This window comes from Suncus etruscus, chromosome 6, assembly GCF_024139225.1.
Source record: "Suncus etruscus isolate mSunEtr1 chromosome 6, mSunEtr1.pri.cur, whole genome shotgun sequence".
NCBI lineage: Eukaryota > Metazoa > Chordata > Mammalia > Eulipotyphla > Soricidae > Suncus > Suncus etruscus.
The window spans coordinates 121308708-121334658 of record NC_064853.1 but is presented as its reverse complement, the minus strand read 5'-3'; the positions used below and the strand labels follow the sequence as shown (position 1 = coordinate 121334658).

The following is a 25951-nucleotide window of genomic DNA, read 5'->3' as shown; positions in this document are numbered from 1 at the left end:
GGGATATTTGAGAATGGACAGGCTGCCTCTCATTCCCTCAGGCCCCTCTGGACTCTTTCCAGGCCTTGGTTTTTTAATAAACCATGTATTGAGTGCTTGAAGGAACCTTTCCAGTTATTCAGCACATTTGTTTTATTCTTTTTTTTTTTTTTTTTTGGTTTTTGGTTTTTGAGCCACACCCGGCGGTGCTCAGGGGTTACTCCTGGCTGTCTGCTCAGAAATAGCTCCTGGCAGGACGGGGGACCATATGGGACACCGGGATTCGAACCAACCCCCTTTGGTCCTGGATCGGCTGCTTGCAAGGCAAACACCACTGTGCTATCTCTCTGGGCCACAGCACATTTGTTTTATTCTAAAAGAGAAGAAGGGAGATTACAGAGGATACTCAGAACTTGTCCTGGGCACTCACTTGCTGTTAATGCTGCAATTTCAGCCCATTCTCCCTGAATGACCCTCACACTCATTTGACTCTCTCAGGCCAGACATTGTCGCAGTAATTCCAGAGTTTTCCAACCCACTTCTTTATCTGTGCTCAACTTCCTCCAGGTTCCATGCACAATTGGCATTTAGACTCTGTTTCCTGTGTGCAGTCTATTAGATCAAAAAGAAAATGAAGGGGCTAGCATCATGATGCAGATGGTAAGGCTCTTACCTTGTATGTAACCACTGGGGGTTTGATTTCCTGATTTCTTGGCACCCCAGAGGGTCTCCCAGCCTACCAGAAGTGATCCCTGACCGCAGAGCCAGGAGTAAACTCTGAGCAAAGACAAATGTGACCCCCAAACAAACAACACAACAACAACAACAACAAATTTGTAGTAAGGCAATACCTCAATATAGTATCTCTTTCACAAAATACATGTACAGGACAAAGTAATGTTACTTGTTTTAGCCTATATTGAAATTTGGATGCACACATGTTCAAAGTAATTAAATGCATGGGTTTAAACTAATTCATTTTGCCTGTTTTGCAGAGTTGCAAAGCTGGTATTGACCTTGTAGATGGAGTGTGCTTTGAGAAAAGCTGCAAACTTTATTTGTCAAGAATGCATAGTCTGTATTGGTGGCATTAAGTGTTGAATACAATTTTGAAGAGCAGCTTTCAAGCACAAGTAGTTTATGGAGAATCATTTCTAAATGAGCCAGCATATTTTAAAATACAGATTAAAAATAGTCTAATGGCCTTTTAAATATAGTTGCAAAGTTACGGCCATGCTCTCTTTATTCCTAAAGATGCCTTAGTCTGAATTTTTATTTTTAAGGACTACAGCACTTAAAGTCTGTCCTCTCCATTGAAAATGATGGGATAGTGAAAAGGACTTTGTGGTGACTTTTTCAGATAGTTGCTTTATTGGTATTGAGGGATGCATGCATGGGATTCAGAAAGGGTGTACGGAGGTGTGCTGCATTTACAACCTGAACAGGGATTGGATGTGAATTCACACTGGGCTACCTTTTTGGGAAAAACAGTTGCCCTGTGTGCCCTTAGTGTGGATGTAGAAGAGCTACCTGAGATCCTCCTTCCTCAGATAGCCTTCACTGACTCCCTAGTCCCTGTGCCCATAGCTCCTGGTGTAGAACTCAGGCCTGTTCCAAGGCTCCTGCCTTCATCAGCCACCATTCTGAGTGCCAGGCACACTGTGGGGGTCTCAGCACCCCCAGGAACTCTGGGTGGATTGTCTGTCCTGTGCTCTGCAGTACATGCATCCTGTCTGTTAGGTCTGGAAATTGCTATTTTTGTTTGTGAAATTGTTCTTCACAGTTGCAGGTAGTGGAGACTTTCTTATTTTCTTGATTCCCTAACAGTCTGTCTTTAATAACTGGGATTTAGAGGCAGGCAGGACATGCACTAAATTCAGCTCCATCTCCTGCAGTGTAGACTAGAGCTTCGATTGTCTCAGGAGTCAGTGAAAGCCATTTTTGCCTCTACTTTTCCTTCATCTTCCCTTCCTTGTTTTCCATGAGGCTTTAAAATGTCCTGCAGCAGATAGGTTGCAGTTTAGTTTTGATTAATGCATGTGGTGGTAAGTACTTGAAATTTAGATATACTTACTTGAAACAAGGAAGCACATGAATGCCTTCTTGTAAATCTCTTGGCCATGGTGAGGATTAAGTAGTAATAAAACCAAACACTTTTTCAGTGACTGCTGTCAAATGAGACCCGCTCCTGATGTCATTCCAGGCATTGCTAATTAATGCCTCTAATAAAGCTAAAAGCAGATAGTAAGCCCGTCCTCCCTGTCCCACTCCTTCCCAAAGGTGGAATTGAAGGTCAGAGCAACTGAGGGGTTTTTCCAAAGGTCCCACAGCTGCTAATTTGCAAAGCTTGGGCTTGAACCCAGATCTCTCTTGATCACTTACTAAGAAATTCTTTAGGGAAGAGTATTACTAAAGACTTCAACCCTCCAACACTGAGCATGCATAGGAAGGAAGGACTGGGTCTAGAGCACAGCAACCCTGGGCCTCCCTAAATTGGTCATTTTTCACCAGCTTACAGTGGATGGATTTTTTCCTACCACTGTGGGTTCAAAGGAAGTTCACTGGTAGCTTGGCATGGAGGGCTGAAAAGGAGCCTGGGGTGGCACAGGGTGGCACACTCTGACTGTGGAGAAAACAGTGGCCCAACTCAAGTGGGAAAAGAGGACAGCTAGATCCTGCATGTTCTAGACCAGCAAGGGTGTACCAAGATCCTGGCCAATTCGGGGCCAGAGCATGTCTGCTGCAGGCTTGATGGTTTGGAGTCACCCATGCAAACTTCAGTCCTATGAGGAGAGACAGGTAGGTGCCAGTTTGCATGGTTCAAGACCACAGAGCATCCCCCACTGTGAGGGGCATCACATAGCTTTTTCTTTCTATTCATTAGGAAAAAAAAATCTGTCCTAAAAGTCTTTTGGAGGGGGAGGTAGATTCAGTATGTGGCTTTAGTCTTCTGCCTTCTAAATTTCCCTTTTCTAATTACTTCCCTCTACCAAGATTCATCCCTGCTGATCATTAAATCAGTTGGCAAACCTTGGTCTTGACCATACATATTCTCGTATAGTTAGTTTAGTTTGTTAGTTTTCATGGTTAGTTTCATATGTTTGTATGTTAGTTTTCAAAGTAGCAAACACAGTCTCTCGACCAAGCCGATGAGGACACTGTGTCCCTTCCTGCCTAAGAATAGGGAATCTGACTTCGAGGAGGAGCTCATGAGGGATGGAGTTTATGGGGGAGAGGAGACTCAAACCTGTCTCTAGAAGGTTCTGTGCTTTCCCTGCTCCCAGATGGTCAGGGTGCAGACAAGTCTGCCATGGGGTGTGAGATTTACATCTTGGGAGGAGAGCCAGAGAGTAAAGTTTATGTAAAAAATAAGTTACCATAAAGTAAATAAATAAACCCACAAAACCAAGGTATTTGAAATCCCACATGTTTACATCAGATCTTCTCTTCCAAATCTGCTATTTTGAAAGGTGTTCTTGTTAATATATATGTGTATGTGTGTATATATTCATATTATATTGTTTTATTTTATTTATTTGTTTACAATTAGCTGCATTGATTGAGGGGCAGGCTTAATGTCTCCATCCAAAAAATTAACAATGAATCTCATAAATGCATTGTGACAGCCGGGAAGCTTTTGGAGATTAGTCCCACCCCTCATTTGATCCCTGGCCTCACAGGGTCCTCTGGGCACATCTGAGCATAGCTCTGGAAGAGCTCTGAGCACCATCTTTGAAGCCAACAGTGCTTTGAACTTCCTGGTAAATTGGCCTAGAATTGTTAGGAGGGGACCATGGATGCCCTGAGCACAATTTAGGAGTCCCCCAAATTATGTATTCAGTGAGCCTGCTGAATGGGGTAATATTTTTAATTAAATTTTTTTAATTGTGTATTGATTTTTCAATTTATGTTTTAAGAAATATAGATTCATAAGGGATTTTAGAGGACTTTTATCCTACTGATTGGCACTAGCTATAGGCAGCTCTCTGTAGAACAATCACAGTGGTCCTCAAGATAATTGCTAGATTCAAAGTAGCTTCCTTATGGAGATGGGTTGCATAGGATCATTTGGGGACCTGGGTTCCCTATGTGAAGGACAGTGTGGTGATGTGTATTCTCCACTCCTCTCTCACCAGTGCTCAGAAATGTGACAAGGAGGATGGTCCCTGTCTGGGGGTCAGCAATGACTGAGGAGCACAAGGACAGTTACCCTTGGCTTTGCAAGGTTTCTGATGTCATTGTAGGCAGGCTTGTGGCCTTCTGGAATCTATGTTATCCCATACAGTTGGTCAAACCAACTATTTTCTCACAAAGATATAAGGTCTCTGGGGTGATTGTGAAACGTGTGTCTGGCCACCTTCTCCTGGGCTCCTGGAGAAAGGAGACCCTGTCTTTGGGCCTGGAGCATGACTTTTGTCAGTCCACAGAGCTCTGCACTGCTGGGGGGCAGTGGCCCTGTGTGGTGTGAACATGGGAGGAAGCTCTAAGCAGGCCCTGTTAGGTTGATGATTGCCAACATCCACTCCCCGTGTTTCCACTTTCTGTGGGAACTTATGGAAAACTGACCTACAGGTTTGCACATGCCACATTTGACCACAACAGAGGAATGAACGTTCCAGGGCGGGGTGGTCACTTTAAAAACCCAGAGCCAATTTGCTTTCCCAGCTTTAATTATGCTTTCATGTTACAGTTTCCTTATTTAAGTGTCTGCTTTGTGTCCATCACTCAGCACCCCTGCCTGTCTCAAAAGAGATGGATATTATTATCCTAATTGAGGAGGAGGGGGAGTGCTGTGAGGGTTATTAATGCATCAATTAAAAACTTAATCTGGAAAGTGCTTTAGGGCCCCTAGAGAAGCTCTGCCCAAACACAGCATATTTAACATTATTACCAGCACCACCATCCCCTGAAGTCATGGAGAGCCAGTGCAGTGTGAAGTGGGTAAACTGAGGTCCAATGAACCTGGTGGGGCCTGTATGGATTCACCCAGAGGTTCTTTGAAGCCTCTGTCACCCACTCGTGTTCACTATTTTTCAGTGAAGGTATTTTTTTTTCCTGTCTTTTCTTAAGTCTTGGCTTGTTTGGGATTTTGTCTGTCTTTGTGTTGAAAGTGATTCAGACCCAAAGTATGAAATCTTCATTCTGGAAACAAACCATGCCCGGGTCTTTGGACTTTGTAGCTTGAAACTCAATTGTGTTGCTTTCATCTGGTCCTGTAGCTTGGCAAGCAGGTAACGGTGTTCATCTTTGCAACTGTTTTTGGTACCTTTTTCTAGGAACTTCCACTCAGCTGGCCGATGAGTGATGAGGGAGGTTTGGCTGAGTGCCCACCTGTGCCCAGACCTCAAGGGGAGCAGAGAAAGCTTCTTCCCGATGTCCAGCAGCCTGGACATCAGAGAAAAGGAGGGAAAGGACACCCTCTCCTTTCTCTCCCAGCCTGTGGCTCCCCTTTTCAGCCACAACAGACTCCACACCTGTATTTGCTGCTCCCAGGGCCCGAATTTGGAAAAGAGCTTTGCTACTGTGTGCTCTAGAGTTCATGGGCTCTGTCCATAAGGTCAGTTCAAGACCCAGATAACACATGTGGCTGCCAGTAAGAGGACTGCCCACCCTGGCCCTGTCTCCCACCCCTACCCTGCACATTTCTGCCATGTTTCCAGGGCCATTGGAAACCCTGGCACATCAAGTATGTACCAGGAAGGACTCATCTTCCAGGCCAGCTGAGGTGGAGAACTGTCTTTTGTATACCTGAGCCTTGGCCTGTAAATTCTGCAGCTCTCTCTGCAATGTCACTTCTACTTTGAGCAGTCCCCTGTGTCCCCAAGACCTCCACAGTGCTGTGTTCCCTCCATTCTCCGCAGTGCTCTTTGCTCCCTCGTCCTCCAGAGTACTTTGTGCTTCCCATCTTCCATAGTGCTCTGTGTTCCCCCATTCTCCACAGTACTCCATTCCCCCCAGTCTCCATCGTCCTCCATGACCCTCAGGATTTCTGCTTTTCTCGGGGCCCCCCGCCAGTCATGCCTGCCCTTGTATAGGGATCAGGAAAGAGGAGGCATTGCAGGCCTGCACAGTTGTTTTGGGTCCATGGCGAACTGTGGCAGGAAGACCCACCCTTGTTGCCTGTTGTACTAGCCAGGGCCAGCCCCCTTCCCTGGACTCGGCTTCAGTCCTGCTAGCCTGCAGGGCTCTGCAAGGTGAACCTCTTCATTCTGCGCTGGCCACATGCAGATCTTGATTTTATTTCTGTATCTGCAGTAAAAGCAGGCACTGTATGATGGTTTCTTCCTCTAGCTGTTTCCCATACCCATAGATGTCCGGGTACATGGCAATGCACAGTGCAAAAAGATAGTCTGTCTCCCACCATCAAGCTTAAAACAAATGCCTGGTGTACTTGTTTCATGGTCACTGTCTAAGCATGGCCTTCTTAGTTGTTTCCTTTATTCATTCTATCCTTATTGGACCCAAATCTTCAGAATCTCTCCCTTCGCCCCTCTTAAATAGAAATCGATGCAGCAGACCCCCAGGGGACCAGCACCCCCAGGTCCAGTGAGTCTCTGTACCTTCTGAGAAGCTTTGGAAAGCACTGCATGCCCTGTACTCCATTAGCAGACTCCATGTTAGTGGGTTTTTCAGACAGGGCTGAGAAGAGTCAGCTGAAGAGGCCAAGAATAAGAAGGTAGTAGAAATCCTGTCTGATCTGTAAAAGTTTCTGTCTGATCTGTAAAATTAAATTATTGGAAAAAATCTATTTTCTTGGGTAAAATATTGTTACACAGAAGTAGTTTGGAATTATCCATATGTGTTCATCCGCCAACACACAGCTGTGGTGTGGAGATAGGGCGGAGACTCCTGCAGGTTGCAAATCTCTGCTTTAGGAAGGCATTTCTCAATGGGACCCCCTATAGGGTTTTAAGATAGTTCAAGGGGGCCACAAGTAAAAATAACACAGGCAGGTGTGGGTCTTATGTACAATGTGGGAAAGCCAGGTAGGGAGTAAGTTTAGGATGTGGGGAAACCACCCTGACCATAAACTGAAGAATTTGGACAGTTTGAATGAGGTTGTACTGGAGGAAAATGCTTTGAGGAAGAAAGCAGGAGTATAGAAGACTTTCCTGGGTCCTGTTTAGTCCTGGACAGTCAAGATGTGTGTGTGTGTAGGGTACAGTGAGTGCATAACTGAAAGGAGACAGGTGGCAAGAAAATTGAATGATTCAAAGGCTGAATTACCGTAACAGACAGAAGGAGTCCAGGAGCTAGGCCAGGCTATGGGCAGGAAGCAGAGGACAGTGATGGCTGATGGGGAGAGAGGTGGTAAAAGGAGCTTAGGGAGCTGATGACACGGTGTCCCCAGTGAAAGCCTGTTCTTGGCCAAAGTGGATCAAGTACAGGTATAGACTTGGCCACCAGCTAGCCAAGATGGCCCAGCTAATGGGTTGACTCAAAAAATAAATGGCAAAAGAGAGAAGACAGAGAAGGTGGGGCCAGAGTAATATTTCAGTGGCAAGAGCACTTGCATCCCGTATGATCCCTTAAGCATCACCAAGACTGATACGTAGTGCAGAGCCAGGAGTAAGCCCTGAGCATCACTGATGCAACAACAGAAATGGAAGAAACAAAACAGAGCATAACTCTGTTAGATATTCTCTGGACATAGTGGCAGAAAGACCATGGGTGAACCAACAAGCGGAGTGGGATCTGAGAGGGGAATCTGAGGAGAGCTCTGGGAGACATGTGTGTGGGATGGAGGGAAGTTTTTCTACCTGGCATGCTAGCCATTCCAAGCTACCTGACCTTTACTCTGTTTCTGGGTGCACATCCTGGAAATCTGGTGCAGATCATCTCACTCTGTAAGTCCCTGGTTTCAGAGTTCCTGTCACCTCAGTGAAGGAAATGGGGACCTCTGAGACAGGAGAGGGAAGTGTCAAATGCAAGGGTCTCTGGAAGGGACTTACTCAATGCAGTGTACCTGGTGTGTGATTTTAGCAGGTTCTAAGAGCAGGTCTATCCTGTCACCAAGGAGCAGAGTGCTAGAGTAAAGGCATGGACCCTGAGGGACAGCAGGTTGACTAGACCCAGTTATTAAGTAGAACCCAATCGCATACGTACAGGAAGAAACTCCTTTGAGTTCTCTGTTACTTGTTCTGACCTTCATTCTGAGAGAAATGCAGTTGGGACGAGAGTTCTGGAATGTACAATACCAACAAAAGTTCCAGTGGCTTTTTCAGGATTCTTAAGTGTGACTTCACTGTGTTCGCTTTGACATGGTCACTGACAAAACCATCACCTATTGGCAGGGCATGTTGACTTTCCTGTAGCAGCCATGACATAGCTTCCTTATAAATGACTGCTGTGATGCTCATTGAAAGGTTCCACACACACCCACGTTCATTGCAGTGCTTAGAACAATAGCCAGAATAGTAAAAATAACCCAGATTCCAAACTGCAGGTGCACAGATCAAGGAATTGTGGCCAATATACAGAGTGAATTACTATGTGGCCCTAAGAAAGAAGAAGATGCTGCAATTTGCAGCAATATGAAAGGGACTAGATGATACCATGATGAGTAAAGTCAATGAGTAGGAAAGGGACAGATCCAGAAAAATCTCTCATTGGTGGGAGTTAAAGACACACAGCAAAGGAACAGCAGGGGCCAAAGGCAACACATAGAGAAATTGGTTCACACATCTGGGTTTATGGGGAGGAGTGAGAGTGAGGGGCAATGGAGTCTTTGGGGGGTGGGAGTACAGTATGGAGAGGTGTGATGTTGGAATTAGGCACATGGGAACCGTCACTGACAATATTGTAATCACAGTATCTCAATCATTTAAAACATTTTTAAATCAATTACTACTTTTAAAAGAGAGAAAACATTTGGAAGATAGACTGAACACATCATTTTCTGACTTTGCACAGATAGAGTGAGTGTGGCACCACAGCATGGCAGCGCTGGGGGCAACAAGGGCATTTGCTCAGATTCTCTGTGTTCTTCATTCCTCTTTGCCAGATGGGGTCTTTCTGGGGTTGGGACAGTTTGGGAAACTAATCCTAGTGTAAGGAGGTCCCTTTCATAAGCCATGTGACTCTGGACTTTTGTGCCACTTGAAGATTGATTGCAAGTAATCGCCAGTGTTTCTCCTGGTGATTTAAGTGTGGTTCTCTGCAGTATTCAGAGAGGCTTATGCTTTGTTATGGATGGAAGTTAAAGGCTATCTCCCATCGGAAGCCACAAAAGTGGGGCGCCAGCACTGGAGGCGGCCCTTAACCTTACTGCCTAGTGAGGATCATGTCCAGAAATGCATCTCTAGGCTTGGCCTTAGAAACATGGAGGACTTTACCCTGGCAAGAATGCTGGATTAAGATGAAGAACAGGGTGGGGGGAAAATTTTGAGTTTCCCAAGCTCTCTCCCTCAGGCAAAGTAGTATTCTCAGAATGAATTAAATTAATTCAGGAAGTCCAGAGACCATTTTCTTGGTATACTGACTCCTGAGTGAGTATGTTCTCTGACTCATAAGCTTCCCCCTCCATTGATTGGGTTGCTAATAATTTCCCATTTTTGAAATGCATTTCTCCCTGGCTGTTAGGTCCCCTAAATTCACTTGTGAGTCAATGTCGCCACATCCTGCATAGCCCTCAATGCCAGGCAGTGCCACTTGAGGGACAGTGTACCAATTTTGGGACTGCCATACCAGCGCTGGGCTCAGGAACCCTGAGGGAAAGAAAAGCCAGGTCTCTGCCAAAATGTGCTGAGGGAGGAGCTGAACATTTTCTAGATGTGATTTCTGCTCTGGGATTAGAAAAAGAGGGCCAGAGTGATAGCACAGTTGGCAGGGTGCTTGTCTTGCCCATGGCTGACCTGGATTCTATCTGTTGCTGGCATCCCATATGGACCCCGAGGACCACCAGATGTGATTCCTGAGCTCAGAATCAAGAGTAAATCCTGAGCACGGTCTAGTGTGCCACTTCCCCCCAAAAGAAGGCATTTGTTTTACCTGTTTCTCTTTTTTTCTTATACCCTCCTGTTCAGCCAGGATGAGCTTGTGCCAACCACTTAAATATGCTAAGATTCTATTTCTATGTGTGGGGAGGGAAGTGGGAGAGAAGTAGAGCACAGTAATTCAGGCGTTGTCCCCACCAAGCTGGTGTCGGCCTATGACATGCTTGGCTACACAGCGTGTGCCTGCCAGTCACTCAGCCACTCTCACCACAGCGGTGGTGGTAGAGACGGCCTGGTTGGGAAGATGCTCCATCTTGCCCTGCTTCCGGTTCCTGCATTGTGTTTCCAGAAAGCAGAACATGCCCTCCTCCTGGCCTTCCTCCTTGCTAATCAGAAGAGGGGCTTGGAAGGTGCAAAGCTTTCCTGGAGGACAGGCAAAGAATATAAATAAGAAACAAGCAGCACATAGCCTGAGTTCTCTGGGGCTATTTAACATGGGGGGTGGGAGGCTGAGAAGGGGAAGTGCAGGGCAGTGGCAGCCATCAGACCTCATAAGTCCTCTAGGGCTTTTCTGAATGTATCAAGGCACCTTATGGTGTATTCCAGGTGACCACTTTGCTCATCTCAGAAAATACACTGCAGTTTGTGAGAATCTCAGTGCAAAAGGACATAGTGTTAAGTACACAGTATGCTTTTCAAGGGTAAGCCTTTAGCCTTGTAGTCATGAGCTCTGCCTCCAGGGGGAACCCCGAGCAGGCTGCCCTGAATATTCAGTATCTGCAGACAGTCCCATGAGACCTCAAGCACCAGGGCTGAGGCCTCGGCCTGGTAATTGCTAAGTAAAGGGCAGGGTATGCAGAAGGCATTCTCTTTGTGCTTCAGAAGACACATTAGGCAGAATTGCTTTGCATCAGTTCACCAGTAGAGACTTTCTCCTATTGCTTGCCTCCCCCACCTCAACTGGACTTTGGACTAGTCAGGTCCCACGGGCATTTTTTTGAGGGTGACTTGTGTTCCTTGGGGCAAAACATTTGCATTGGGGATGGTGAAGTAATAGAGCAGGGAAGGACTGTTTTTTGTTTTGATTTGGTTTGGATTTTGGTTTGGGGTCCACACCCAGAGGTGTTTAGGGGTTACTTCTGACTCTGTACTCAGGAATCACTTCTGGCATTCTCAGGTTTTTAGAGATGGAACCAGGTTCCATTTACAAGGCAAATGCCCTACCCACAACACTTTCTCTCTGGCCCCACAGGGAAGGAGTTTACAACTGCATATATATGGTCCCCCAGCACTCCCAAGCATCATTCTTAAGTACAGAACCAGGAAGAGCCCCTGAGCACAACCAGGTGTACTCCACCACATTTGCAATGGGCTGATTTGCTTGTTAGAAACACAGACTTTCTAAGTGCCCCATAGGGATGGCACAGACAAGGCCCCACAAACCTGGTGTCTGCTCCCTGGAGACTGCCTTAGTGGAGCTCAGTGGAGATACAAGTCTTCGAGGAATGGGCAGTAGGGGACCCACAGAACATGGGCATGTCACGTCTAGCACCCTCAGAGGTCAGCTGTTGCCATATCAGGGAAGAGAGCTGGAGTTTTTCAGAAACCAAATCATGCCAGTTTCATACAAACAAAGTCATACAAACAAAGATACACATGAGAAAAAATATAAATTCTGCTCCTGTGGTGATGAGATTGCTGGCAGGGCCAAGAAAGAAACTTTCCCTGTGTTGGCATCAAGAGGCAGTCTCATGGCCCAGTGTTTGCTGACTACCACCCCCCACCAACCCTGGCTACTGCCCAGAGGCAAACCTCCTGATGCTGCCCTAGGGCCCGCCTTTAGGGCACTGTGACTGTGAGTGTACCAAATAGTCTTTGAGGGGGCTTCCTTCCTTTTTGATAGATGCTGACAGCTACTGAAGATCACTGGAAGAGTCCCACTCTAATGCAGGGATTTCTGCTCCAAAGACCCATTGTCCCACCCAGAAGCAACTTCTCCCTTGTCCACTATGGAGAAATCCCAGATGAAAGGGGCTTGGCAGGTCCTAGGGTACATGCAAAGAAAGGAGCCTGGACTCCTGTATGCTGGCTTCCTCTCCTGTCTGTTGAGGGAATAGGGGTGTAGGGCTGGAATGGGGTCCCTTCCACATGGCAATGACACCAACTTTCTGGCCCTTTCTTCTTGCAGTTGATCACCCCACATGCCATCCGTGTGCAGACCCCCCCTCGGCACATCCCTGGCGTGGTGGAAGTCACCTTGTCCTACAAATCCAAACAGTTCTGCAAGGGAACACCGGGCAGGTTCATCTACACAGGTAAGAGCCAGCAGCAACAGAGCTGGGCTGAGCATGCATGTTTCTCCGAAGGCTGGTCCTGGTAGATCAGTAGGTGACCTGGTATATTTGAGAGAGCCAGGGGTACAAAGGTGCCCAAGGAACGAACTGTGAGGCTTGGCCCCTGAACCTCAGGGGGTGGGTAGTTTCCTGTCTGTCTCATTTTGGACTGTCTGTCCTACAACCTTGTCGTCTCAGCCCATGTACCACCCTGCTTGGGGTGGGAGGGAAGAAACCCAGTTATAAGAGGGGTATAAATTTTCTTCCATTAGATGGGTAACTGTGTAAAGTCACAATGGAGGGCCACTCTTCATCTTTATTTGCAAAGTTGCTCTCTGCTCATCTTCAAACTCCTGCCACACCATAGCTGTGACTGAACCCCGAGAAGTGAACCTTTAACTTGTTGTCAGGAGACTGGGGTGCTGGGCTGAGGAGCCATCTGAAGAGACATATCATGGCCCAACTCACATCTGGATGGCTTCCTTAGTGATCTGTCACTAGCTCTTCCTGGCCACTCAGCAGAGGCCTGTGGAGCAGCCAGCCTGGACTTGGACTGCACAGAACCTTCAGAGCAGGGACAGGGATGGAGGATTGGATTGTGGGTTTGCATGGCCTAGTTTTAATGGCACAATTACGTGGACAAATTGCATTGTGCTGTGATCATTTACCTCACAGCTGCCTCCCTTTTGTGAGTGAATACCAGGACCAAAACACACGAGTGTGTGCTTGCTCTCTCAAAAAGATAGGAACAATGCACAGGTCCTGACCCTTGGAAATGCCTCCCAGCCCTTTAAACAAAATGCAGGTTTGGTGCCTGCCTGGTGATTCGTTTTAGTTAATTGAAAATTATAGGATTGACCCAAGAGGAAAATTTTGTTTGCACTCCAATCACTTTTACAAATTAAGGAAAATTACCACAATTTTGTTTAGCTAAGGTTTCACACTGAGTTCAAGAAATTAGCTCAGCCATCCCAACCAAGTCAGCACTTTGTTAGTGAGCACTAGAAAAAAAAATAATAGTTGATGTGGAGTTTTGTGGTGTGCAGAAACAGAGCAGAGAGAAAGCGGGATGCTTTCAAGCAGAGGACCAAGTGGTTTTAATTAGGCTCATTGGTTCAGTGTAAGTTTTGAAGAACAATCAAACTCACAGATTAGCTGTTTCTTTTAAAGCTAGGATTTCTTGCCATTCATTTTTCCCATGAGAACTTCCACATAGCACTACTTTTTTTTTTCTTGCTTGCCTTTTTTTTAAGCTTCTTTTTTACAAGCCTCATTACGGTTCTGCAGGAAAGAACTTACTGCAAATCGCGATCCTCTCGCATTCCCCACCGCCATTCCCAAGGCTGGGAGCTTTGCACAATGTCCCTCCCTGAACTCGGCGTTCTGGAACATATTACAAAACCACAGAGGCCAAATGTTTTCTCTGAGGAGTTTGGACTCTGTTTTTTGGCTGAAAACATTTAGGTATTGCTGCTGCTTATTTACTCTGCTATTAGGAAGGAGAAAAGAAGGAGAAAAAGGAGGAGGAGGAGGAGGAGAAGTAGAAGAGAAGTGTGTGTTGGGAGGAGAAGGAGCAATCAGGCGTGATTCTACTTGGAGACAAAGCCCTCCTGCCATTAATAGTTCCATTCTGTGGTCAGCTCTCATTTAGAAGAAATTATTTTTAATCAGTGTTCACCAAAATATCTCCTTGAGCCACCTGGCCATAAAAGTTTTGAGGAGGAAAAAAAATCATCCCCATTAAATTACTTAAGTTCTCAAAAGAAAATCGCTCAGGACCCCATCATTATATTTGGATTTTTTTTCTTTAACCATTAAAAAAGATTGCCATCAATTTAAGAAATGATGTCTTGGAAAACCTGTATCGTCCAGGAATTGAGATCAAAGCAAAACATAGGGGATGGGTGATTTGCAAGACTGGCAGAGCAGTTGAGGAGGAGAGAAGAGCTGGCTGGGGTGCAGGGTGTGTGCTGGGGAGTGATGTGCAGAAAGAAAGCCTGAAGTGGCCTCCAGCCTGGGGCCGCATAGCAGAGCACTTTGTCCCATCCAAACTTTTGAAGAAAGCCAAACTTCTTCCCTGTTCTGGGAAAATCCCATTCTGATGGAACTGATGCAAAAGCTTCCCCATTCCTATTGTGGGACTGTGCGCTCACCTACAATGAAAGGACATCTCTGGCAGAAACTGTCACTTGACACTGGGCCCTCTGGCTGACTCAATTTACATCCCTGCTGCTCAGCCTTAATGGCAGGGCACCCTCCTTTTTCTGGTCTGAAATAAGTGGGGGTGGGAGGGACAGCCGCCTTCCCTGTGTCCACCCCCCAGAAGCTGCTTGACACTTCAGCTGGGTGGTGGCTTCAGCACGGGACAGCCGACCCTTTCATGTCAGTGCAGAGATGGGGGAAAAGGTGAGAAACAGCCTAAGAAGGGTTACATTTTTTGACCACAGCATTGAACTGCAGAGATTTTGCATCAGTTCCATCAGTGACATCCTTGGATTAGCTCAGCAGCAGGATGTGGGGTGCTCTTGTGTTTGGTTCTGCCCTGAAGACTGACCAAGCACAGGGAATCCGAGCCCAATGACAGTACAAAGGGTCAAAAGTACCACCCTGCTCTGTGAAGACATGACTGTTATCACAGGCTGTCATTGTCTCTCTGGTTGGACTTGGACCAGTGGGTTTATCCACTGCTGGGGACAGGCTACCACATTTCTGGATGGTTCTCTGAGCTTGTTTCCAAATGTCATCTGTCCACTGTACTGGGGGCAGCCCTATATGAACCATGAACAACTTCTTTCAAGTTCCTAACAGTGAATCCAATTCCAGGGTTGGAGTGATAGTACAGAGGGGGTAAGTAAGGTAGAGCACTTGCCTTGCAAGTGGACAACCTAGGTTTGATTCCAGGTACCCCATAGGTTCTACTGTGCACCAAGAGTGATCCTTGATCACAGAGGGGCCCTGAGTAAGCCCTGAGCACCTGAGGTGTGGCTCTAAAACAAAACAAACAACCAAAAGTTGGTAAAATTCAACTGGCTTCTGCCTTCATTACAATTCCCTCCCCACAGGGACACTGCTCTTTTAGGGGGGATAAGAAGCTGGGCGAAGGACCCGAGGTGATGTTTGGCTAATTGGATTACACTGAGAACCCAGTTAGGGGAAGACAACTCAGATGTGTGGTTTGGATGCTTCTCAGCACATTTGTGCTGCCAGCTTCTGCCCTTGGAAACATTTATCAACTCCACTGTATGGTTTCCTCAGAATCACCCTTGAAGGAGAACTTTCTAGAAGGTCTTAAGGTGTTAGGACTGCTCTTTGAGCCTTGCTTACTCATGTAGGGCTTCAGTTTCCCCTTCAAACTCCTCAACCCCATTATCCTCATGTCCCCTCATCCCTACCCTCATCCTCTGTTCCCCCCTTCCTCATTTACCACAGCAGCACAGTGGTTGAAGACTTGACTTAGAACCTTCTCTATGTCTTCCCCATCCTATGAGTTAGCACCAAGCCTCAAGCTGTGTTCCTCTAGAATATCTTAGAGGAGCACCCACTTGTCCTTAGACTCTTAGTGCCCTGTTTACCTTGTGCAGACAAGGTAGAGCATCTGTAGCCCCTGAAAAAAAGAGCTCCCATTTCTAGAACTTTCACTACTTGGTCTTGGAGCAGATGGACTCTGGACCAACCTTGCAATGGGCTCTCTCTAATTGTTGATTGAAAAATTGCCCAGAATCAATGAATGGGCCCTAATTGATTTTTGTGCTCTAGGCGACAGGGAATGTGCATAAGAGATGTTAATTAAGAATCTATCCTCTTTTCTCTGGGCATTTTGTTTTTGTTTTCTTGGTTCTGGGGTAAGGGGTTACTCCTGGCTCTTATGCTCAGAAATCACCCCTGGCAGGCTCAGGGGACCATATGGGATGCTGGGAATGAAGCCAACATCAGTCCTGGGTCTGCTGTGTGCAAGGCAAACGCCCTACTGCTGTGCTATCTCTCCAGCTCTGATTTTATTGGTTGTTTTTTTTTTAGCTTTGGTTTGGGGCCACACCCAGCAATGCTCAGGGGTTACTCCTAACTCTGCACTCAAGAATCACTCTAGTCAGTGCTTGGAGGATTTTATGGGATGCTAGGAATCAAACATAGGTCAGCCACATACAAGGCAAGCAATGTTCTACCTGCTCTAGCTTCTCACTTGAATTTTTAATGTGCTGGAGAATACTTGAGTTAGAGTTTCTATTAAAGAATAAAATGGGATTGACTTACTGTTATTTAAATCCTGGATTTTCTTATCTATAAAATGGAATGTTTTTATAATACCCATTTCTGAGATGTTAGTGAGCAAGTATAAGTTATTGGCCTCAGACTGTGCCTAATACTATATAGGTGTTCCATTAAAGTCAGCTCAAAAAATTCTCTCTCATTTCCCTATGTATTTAGGCCATACTGGGCAGTACTCAGGGAAACATATGCAGGGAAATATTACAGTGATAGGGTCAGCCATTTGCAAGGCAAACCCCTCACCAACCATCTCTTGAGGCTGTGATGGCAGTCTTCAAGAAATCCAAAGTATTGGCCATCAGGGCATATTTTTGGTTGGTATTCTGTTTGCTGATTTTTATTATGGTTAAAGGAATGTTTTTTTTTTTTTTTTTTACAACATTAGACTTGAAATCCAAAGACCTAGGGTCTCTTCTGATGTTTTTATTTTCTTTTGTCAGTTTGTTTACTCAGTCCATATATACATGTGGATTTTGAGTTTCATTCTAAGCAATAATGTCCAAAGCATGGAATTGTGAAGGGCTTATTGAAGTCGGGAGGAGAAAGGGGGAAGTCTTGAAGACTCTGCTTCTTCTCTCTTTCCCCACCTTAAACCCTTCAGCTGCTGTACCTGGATAATCTTGGACCATCAAGAATCAACTCTGTAACTTGCATGGTACATACTTGACATCTCATTGAAGACTTACATGAAGTGGTTGTCAAATCATACCTGGGTCCCATTTGTTCTACCCAGTGTAGGAAATGATCCTACCACCCAATTTCTTGAGGAGCCCAAGAGCCCAGGACCCCAGGCTGAGTGAGGAATGGGTATTTGCAGAAAAGGAAAATCAGTCCAGAATCCTACTCAAGTCTTTTAGGCTCATTGCCTTGCTTCATTAAAAAAAAATTTCAGGAGAGACAAAGTATGAAGTAAAACAGTTTTACTTAAAATATGAGGAGATAAAGAAAAGAGAGAAAGAGCATCTCAGGTGTCGATGTGGGCCAACTCACATTGCAGAATAGGGAATCACCCACTTTACCTTTGCAGACTTGAGTTTCATAGGTTTTCTTCTCAACGATCCCCATATGGGGGTTTCCATGGAGATAAGAATCTATCTGGGGTGTTGTCAAGGGGAAGAGCTTGGAATGTCCAGGGGTCCAACTTCATGTCCTCTCACAGTCCTTTGTTCCTCTCTAGGGAGGGGGGATGGAGGAATCTGTCATTCTCTGGGCCTTTGCTGACACCAGAGTCTCATCAGATCTCAGTTCCTGTGTCCACCAAGTAGAGTCCAAGAATAATATTTTTGGTCTACTTTAGGGCTTTAGTTGACAGAACTAAACTTCTAAACCCATTTAGATATTATTAACTTCTGAGAATTCATTTCCAGACATCACCACCACCACCCCATCTACCTGTTTGCTTCATAGGCAAATTAAGTGTTCTGGAACAGAGAAAACAATTGAGCTTATCATATAGTCTCATGGTTCAAGAGAGAACCTTTGCCATTTCACAGGTAGAAGGAAGGACAGGGATATCAGATCAGAGAACCAGGAAGCTGGATAGGAGGGGGATACAGTTTATTGGATGTCTGGAACGGTTGGGTTACACCTTATTTTACCTAAAACAAAGTTTACCCCTGGTTTCTTTGCATCTGTTTACAACTTGGTTTCACCCAAAACTAAGAGTGTCTTACTTGTAAACCTGAGTGGGTTTACTGCTCCACCCAGAGGTGATCTCTATACTCAATAAAAATGGTAATTCTGGCAGGCAGCGAGGTGGATACTAGGTAGAAGAGTGCCAGACTACCCTGTTTTACCCTCTGCCTGGTCTGGATTGTTTCTTGTTAGACTCTGATTCAGACTTGTTAACCTGGATTTGGAGATACAGCGAGTAAGGGACTTTACATGGAATCTTCCAGGGATGCTGTGCAAGGGCAGAGGAGACTGGAAAGAAAAGGTAGCAGTAGGGCCAGGCCTGGGATTGGCCTTTTAGCCACAGTGTAGGAGTTGTATTGGGGTACAGAAAACAGTGGACAGGGTGTCCAAATTGGCTGATGAGCACGGCCACTGCAGCACTGTGGGGTTCAGAACCAAGGAAGAAAGGGCCAACGTCTATACAGAGTTTCTTATTGTTGTTCCAAAAATAAACTCGTCCTTCGCTTTGGATTGGTGGGTAAAAGGAAGATCCCTGGGAGGAAGAGGACAGGCAGCAGAGAATTTGGATGCCAAATATGGGTTTCCTATGCCCAAGGGAGGTGGGGGCCACCCTTTTCTGGGCAGCCCCAGCTTTATGTGTGTAAGTGGAAGAATGGGCTTGAAGTTGGGGGCCATATGTCAGTACCCTCAGTAAGGAAAGGAGGGAGAAAGGCCTATCTTAGAAATCAAATTGTCTCCCTCTCCCTCAGCCCAGTCCAGCTCTGGCTTGGCGTCTACCTTTGAGCTGTCTTAATTGGACAAGGCCCAAGAAGAAAGATAAATTAGCCAACAGCCCCTCCACACAAACCATTTCCACACAAAGAAAAGAATTGAACAGTCCTCGGTGGGAATATTTGCAGTTTTTGCTACCCAGACCCAAAGGGCCTGGATGGGAAAGGGTTTCTACAAAGAATGATTGTTTCCCCCTTGGATGGCTAGAAAGTGATGAAGACCCCAAAATGTTCCTGGTGAAATGAATCTGCTCCTGGCCCCTGTACGTTCAGCCACCACAGCCACGTGGGCCACTGAATCACGGAATCTCCAACGTGGTGCTCATTGTCCTCCCATGGCTGCTGAAAGCCCCTGGTAGTTTCTGCAGGAAATAAAGCTGGTCTGTGGGAAGCAAATTATTTTGCATATTTTATGCGCATACTTTCTAAGAAATATGACCTTGATTTCCTATTTGGAGTGGAGTGTAATCAGGACTTGAGTAGCTAGTGTAACAGGATCATTAAAAGGGATATTTTCACTGACATTAGAGGTCTAAATGGCCACTCGGCCCCATATACAACCCTGGCTCTTTTCCTGCCTCCTCAGAGTTAATAAGTGATAAGGCCGGGAGAGAGATAAATCACAGAAATCCCTGTCCAAAGAAAACATATTGACTACAGCCAAGCAAATAGCAGGCCTTAACCGATGGTCCCATTCATCACCGGGTAATAGGGATATAAAGTATTTCCTACCAATGAAGCCGTGTAGAAGGAAAGGCAGATAAGCTACCCCAATCTAAGGCATGTGATTTGGTTATTAAGGGACATGAACTATTTGTCACCTGGCTTTAATCTTCAAGATGTGTTGCCATTTTTAAACTATAAATTTCTGGTCAGGGATTAGAATGCTATTAAGCACAAAGGTAGGAACTGAACTTTATATGTACGCTGGCCCACAGAACGCAATGCTATAAAGTCTGGAACCGCTAATCTATTTAGTAGGATATAACCTGATTTCGTTTCAAAGCTGCTAACTGTAATTTTGCAAGGCTTTGGTTTGGGGTGTTTTTTTTTCTTTTACCTACATTCATGGTGGATTAATGGTCAGTCTTTGTAGCAGCTATACATTGGAATTTTCTCTGACATCTTGGAGTGGTAGGTGAGGTTAGGCTAGAAACTAAACTAAATTTTATTTTATTTTCCCTTTCAAGTGATTTGTTCCCTTGTCCCAAATGTTTGATGGAAGTTTCTTTTTTCCTTCTTTTGCCTATGTTTTCAGTGGAATAGAAACTCTCTCTTCATTCATCTCTGACTCAGTGACATGACACCTGCTAGAGTATTAGAACTTGGTTTTCTTGATTGTCAAGTGGAACATTTCCATTTCTGATAATTTAGGAAACATCACTGGGGAAAATTAAGATTATTAGCATTTCCTACCCTCAGGACTGACTTCTGGCTCTGCACTCAAGTATTACTCCTGGTGAGCTTGAGAGATGACATGAGATACCAGAGATTGAACTCAGGTTAGCCATGTGCAAGGCAAGCACCCTCCCTGCTCTGCTATTTTTCCTCAGACCCTTTTGAAATATAAAAACCCAACAAATATTGGCTGTACACATTATTGTGATAGCATCTCTATATCTCCTCTATTTTTTTGCCTCATTACCAGAAAGGGGTGTCTTAGAGGAGACAGCGCAATGCATGTCTTCACTTCACAATGCATCACAAGCATCGGGGTGCGATAATTTTAAAACTGCTTTAATCTTTGCTAATTGTTTCTCATCTTAGCAGAGCTATCCCATGAAATATGCATGTGCTTCGTGTTAGTGCATAAAGGATCTGAATTTGGGTTCTCTTTGCTTGGTAAACATCTGCCCTGGTGTCAGGAGTTCTATTCCTGTCAGCTGATGTCGCCAAGTTTGGGATCAGCTCCCAAGTGCACTCTGAGCCTTATCGCAGGGCAGTAAACTCAACTACTCTTTTTTTTGGGGGGTCACACCTGGCAGCGCTCAGGGGTTACTCCTGGCTCTATGCTCAGAAATCACCCCTAACAGGCTCGGGGTACCATATGGGATGCCGGGATTTTAACCACTGTTCTTCTTTATGCAAGGCAAACGCCTTATTGCTGTGCTATCTCTCCAGCCCCAAACTCATCTACTCTTAACTCACACTGAGGAGAACCCATTTCTTTTTTTTTTAATTTTTTATTTTTAATTATGAGAACAAAGATGCAAAGAAAGAGGACAAGGTAAAGTTACAGTGGAAGGACAATCACCCATAAAAAGAATTCTCAGAAATCCCCTTGCTGATATCTGAACTTCGAACTTTCAGCCAAAGAACATTAAGAAAAATAAAACAAAAAAAGAAGAAAAATAAAACAGAACCCATGTACAATTACTTTGTCCCACAAGTCCCCAGATTGTAATACATAATATTTCTTAGCAGCACACAAAGCAATCTAAAGCCATAAAACTTATGTAACTCCTTAAACATTGAAAGCAAAGTACTTTTTTACATTTCCATGCACATTCATATTAGTTTAAGTTAACCTCAGAAGTTTAAGTGGGTTGTTTTTTTTTAAGGATTAGAGTCAAAGGAGCACAGTAAAAACGGTGTTAGAGTGGTAATTATTGTTTGCATAGGCCCACCAAAATATGAGGGACATGGAAAGGAAAAGCCTTGGCCTAAATACAAGGAAATTTCCTGGCATAAGACCAACTGTAGGCTCCAGGCAAACTAGTTTGTCCAATCCAGGTCATTGTCTGTAGTGCCATTACACTTTTATTTTTCACACAGTCTCTGTTGTTGGTACCATGTTTCTGTATTAAAGATTCTGGAATCTGCATATCTAACATTGCAGTCAGGATGGTGCAAAGCGTCCTCTAGTTTCACCTCACAATTAAAGGGCAATGCAGAGAGCCCTGTCCTGTAAACAGGTTGTTGTTGTTGTCTTCTCATTGTTAAGGGAAGTCTCTTTTGAACAGGTCGATGTCAGAGGAGTGGTAGGGTCTTCCGTGGTAGAGGATTGCTTTCAGGTGTTGTTATAAAAACCTTGGATGTTTTGTAGATAGCTTCCCTGGTTCAGGAGTAATGGAGGATGCCCATTCTTCTGAGGCCTGTGCCTGGTCATTATATCAATGTTCAGGGTGTAAGGTCCCATTGCACTACAAGATTTGTGTGTTCCAATCTCTATTAGATAAGAACTTATTTGTATGTATAGTATTTTCCCATTTTAATGTGCCTATGCAAGCAAGGAACAATGTCACTTGGCGTTATCGGCGCATATGGGAGCCTTAAGAACAAGTCCAACAATCCCCATGACATGGTTCAATAATAAGCATTAAACTGAGGAACTCTTCCACCAAAATTCCTTATTGAACAGCTCACAAAGAGAAGAAAAGATAAGTAGGTAGAATCGTCACTGTAAAAGAATACTTAGTAAGAGTTATAGCTGTCAAAGAAAATACATATAAAATATTCAAAAGACATATGTGTCCATTTTATGTCTTTTGTTTGTTGTTGTTGGTTTTTGTTTTTTGTTTTTTTGGGCCACACCCATTTGATGCTCAGGAGTGACTCCTGGCTAAGCGCTCAGAAATCGCCCCTGGCTTGGGGGACCATATGGGATGCCGAGGTATCAAACCGAGGTCCTTCCTTGGCTAGCACTTGCAAGGCAGACACTTTACCCCTAGCGCCACCTCACCGGCTCCCATTTTATGTCTTTTGAAATAGTTGGGGGTTGTTAAATCCAATGCACGATTTTGATCTGTGATTAGGACTGTGTAGTACTGAAGTTAAAAAGAGTAAATGTGGGGTATTGATGGTTGGGGGTGAGAGAGTTAAGGAGTAATAATGAGCTTTGTAGGGGTGTGCGAAAGGGCAGAATCTGTTGGGGCAGAAGGTCGGTCTAGATGCCTAACAAGTTAAAAACTGAGGGTAAAGAGGATTAAGGGGAAGATAACAAATCCAGATTGGGAGATGAGGGAGTAGAAGGGGATCTGGTATGGGGGAGGGGCAATATATCAGAAGGGCTATATACATTGTATAGCTGAATTGTTTATGGATTAGGCTTGCAGTCAGAGAGGACCACTGTATAGGAAGTCACAACTACATATACACTGATTTTAGGGACCTATTTGAATGTTATCCTCCACATCTAGAGCATTCCATTTTTTTTCTTAGAAACAATCAAGAATTAAGAACATTTTGGGGTGAATGTGCCCGCATGCTTTTGAAAATGAATACTAGTAAGAAAAGAATCCCTGAATGGGGTCCAGTATGCATATGACAGTTTCCCCAACCCTCTCCCTAGGGCCCGATTTACCAGGCCTGGCCCTGAAGACCAGTCTGGTGTGTGGGGGGGGGGGAATCTCAGTCCCCTGGACTAAGTGGTCAGCCCAGGGAGCCTATTGCTAGCTGTCCTGCCCAGAGCCCTCAACATACCAGTGGAAGACATCCAGAAGTCCTGGCATGTGGAGTCTTCTGAGTGCAGCCCCTGCCTCTGTAGTTTGTGTATGCATAAGGGAGGGGTTAGGAGAACCTATTTCTATAGATATAAGTGGGTACTTGGGTCCCACAAAGCATCCAGATCCCAGCAGTCAAACTTTTCTTCCTTTTGTTTTTTTTTAGTTTTTGGGTCACACCCAGCAGCACTCAGGGGCTACTCCTGGCTCTATGCTCAGAAATCGCCACCGGCAGGCTCAGGGCACCATATGGGATGCCTTACCTCCATGCTATCTTTCCGGGCCCCTCAAACCTTCCTTTCTTCTTTTTTTTTTTATTTAAGTACCATGATTACAAACATGATTATAGTTAGGTTACAGTCACAAACAGAACATCCTCCTTCACCAGTGTAAAATTCCCTCCTCCCAGTGTCCCCCTCCCCCCTTCCCATCCCCTGCCTGTATTTGAGACAGGCATTCTACTACAGTTATTTGTTTTTAAGTTCAGTAAATTGTTGTTGTTGTTTTTTTCCTTAAAGAATAAGGGTTAAAAAAAAGTAGTAAAGGTGTGACAGTGGCAATCACCGTTGTTTGCATAGGCCCAGAAAAATAGGGGGAAAATGAGAAAAAATCCTTGGCCTGATTTCAAGAAGGCCTCACCCCCGAGGTTTATTGGCATAAGACCGACTCTGGGCTCCAGGCATACCAGTCTGTCCAACCCAAGTCATTCTCCGTGGTCCTGGTGAAATATTTTCAGACTTTAGTTGTTGATATCAGGTTCCTATATTTAAAGATTCTGAATTCTATGCATTTCTTTCATCAAAGTCAGGCTGATGTGGAGCATCCTCTAGTTTCAGCACACCATTAGATGTGGAGCAAACTGCCCTGAAAGCAGGCTGTTGCTAAGTTGTCTGGGTTTTGAGAGCACTCTTTGGAGTAAGTCAATGCCAGAGCAGTGGTAGGTCTTCCCTGGTAGAGGTTTGGATCCTGGTAATATAGACAATTGTTCAAACCTTCCTTTCTAATGCTAAAGAATGTCTGGTCCCTCAAACCCTCCTCTCCCCTGTCTCCCATATCCCATGTTCTTTCTTTCTTTCTTTCTTTCTTTCTTTCTTTCTTTCTTTCTTTCTTTCTCTCTCTCTTTCTCCCTCGCTTTTTTCTTTTTCTTTCTTTCTTTCTTTTTTTCTTTTTTTCTTTTTTCTTTCTTTCTTTCTTCTATCTTTTTCTTTCTTTATTTTTTCTTTTTTTTTTTTTTTTTTTTTTTTTCTTATCTTTTTTTTTTTATTTTTTTCTTTTTCCTTTTCTTCTTCTTTCTTCTTCTCTTTCTTTTCTTTCTTCTTCTTTTTCTTTCCTTTCTTTCTTTCTTTTCTTTCTTTCTTTCTTTCTTTCTTTTTTTTCTTTCTTTCTTTCTTTCTTTCTTCTTTCTTTCTTTCTTTCTTTCTTTTTCTTCCTTTCTTTCTTTCTTTCTTTCTTTCCTTCCTCCTTCCTTCCTTCCTCCTTCCTTCCTTCCTTCCTTTCCTTCCTTCCTTCCTTCCTTCCTTCCTTCCTTCCTTCCTTCCTTCCTTCCTTCCTTCCTTCCTTCCTTCCTTCCTTCCTTCCTTCCTTCCTTCCTTCCTTCCTTCCTTCCTTCCTTCCTTCTTTCTTTCTTTCTTTCTTTCTTTTTTGTTTTTGGGTCACACCCAGCAGCACTAGGGCTACTCCTGGCTCTATGCTCAGAAATCGCCCCCGGCAGGCTCCGGGGACCATATGGGATGCTGGGATTTGAACCACCGTCCTTCTGCATGCAAGGCTAATGCCTTACCTCCATGCTATCTCTCTGACTCCCCCTCACTTATTTCTGAAATTTAGTACTACTAAAGTTTCTGAAATTTAGTAACCTTCATTGGTTCTTTTCGGGGTTCCCAATCTCTTGGTGCTCAGTGTTGGGATAGAATAGGGGTTTGCTGGGGCCGGGTAGGTGGCGCTGGAGGTAAGGTGTCTGCCTTGCAAGCGCTAGCCAAGGAAGGACCGCGGTTCGATCCTCCGGCGTCCCATATGGTCCACCCAAGCCAGGGGCGATTTCTGAGCACATAGCCAGGAGTAACCCCTGAGCGTCAAACGGGTGGGGCCCAAAAACCAAAAACCAAAAAAAAAAAAAAAAAAGAATAGGGGTTTGCTACAAGTGTCTCACCTTCCCACATTCTCTCTCTTCCCTTTCTGGACTCTGACATGTTCAGCTTGTCCCCTGAGAATTTAGTTAAACCTGATCTTTGTATCAGCTCATTTCAAAGATAGGAAGACTGGGGCCGGGTAGGTGGCGCTGGAGGTAAGGTGTCTGCCTTGCAAGCGCTAGCCAAGGAAGGACCTCGGTTCGATCCCCCGGCGTCCCATATGGTCCCCCCAAGCCAGGGGCGATTTCTGAGCACATAGCCAGGAGTAACCCCTGAGCATCAAACGGGTGTGGCCCAAAAACAAAAAACAAAAAACAAAAAACAAAACAAAAAAAAAAGATAGGAAGACTGAGGAAAGGGAAATGCTGCCACACCCTGTGTTGAGTAGCTAGAGAACTGGAGGAGTGAGACTCATGTACTGGCTATCAATTCTACAGTATGCTCCTTTTTTTTTTTCTTCCT

At 44.9% G+C, this 25951-nt stretch overlaps 1 protein-coding gene across 3 annotated transcripts in view; it reads left to right on the top strand.

Moving 5' to 3' along the window:
* EBF1 (EBF transcription factor 1) overlaps window positions 1-25951 on the top strand; it is a 368807-nt gene that overhangs the window by 279967 nt on the left and 62889 nt on the right. For all 3 annotated transcript variants that reach the window (XM_049775713.1, XM_049775712.1, XM_049775711.1), the window contains exon 10: window positions 12103-12229. In XM_049775713.1, the coding sequence (XP_049631670.1) occupies window positions 12103-12229 (127 nt within the window). The remainder of the gene's footprint in view (window positions 1-12102; window positions 12230-25951) is intronic.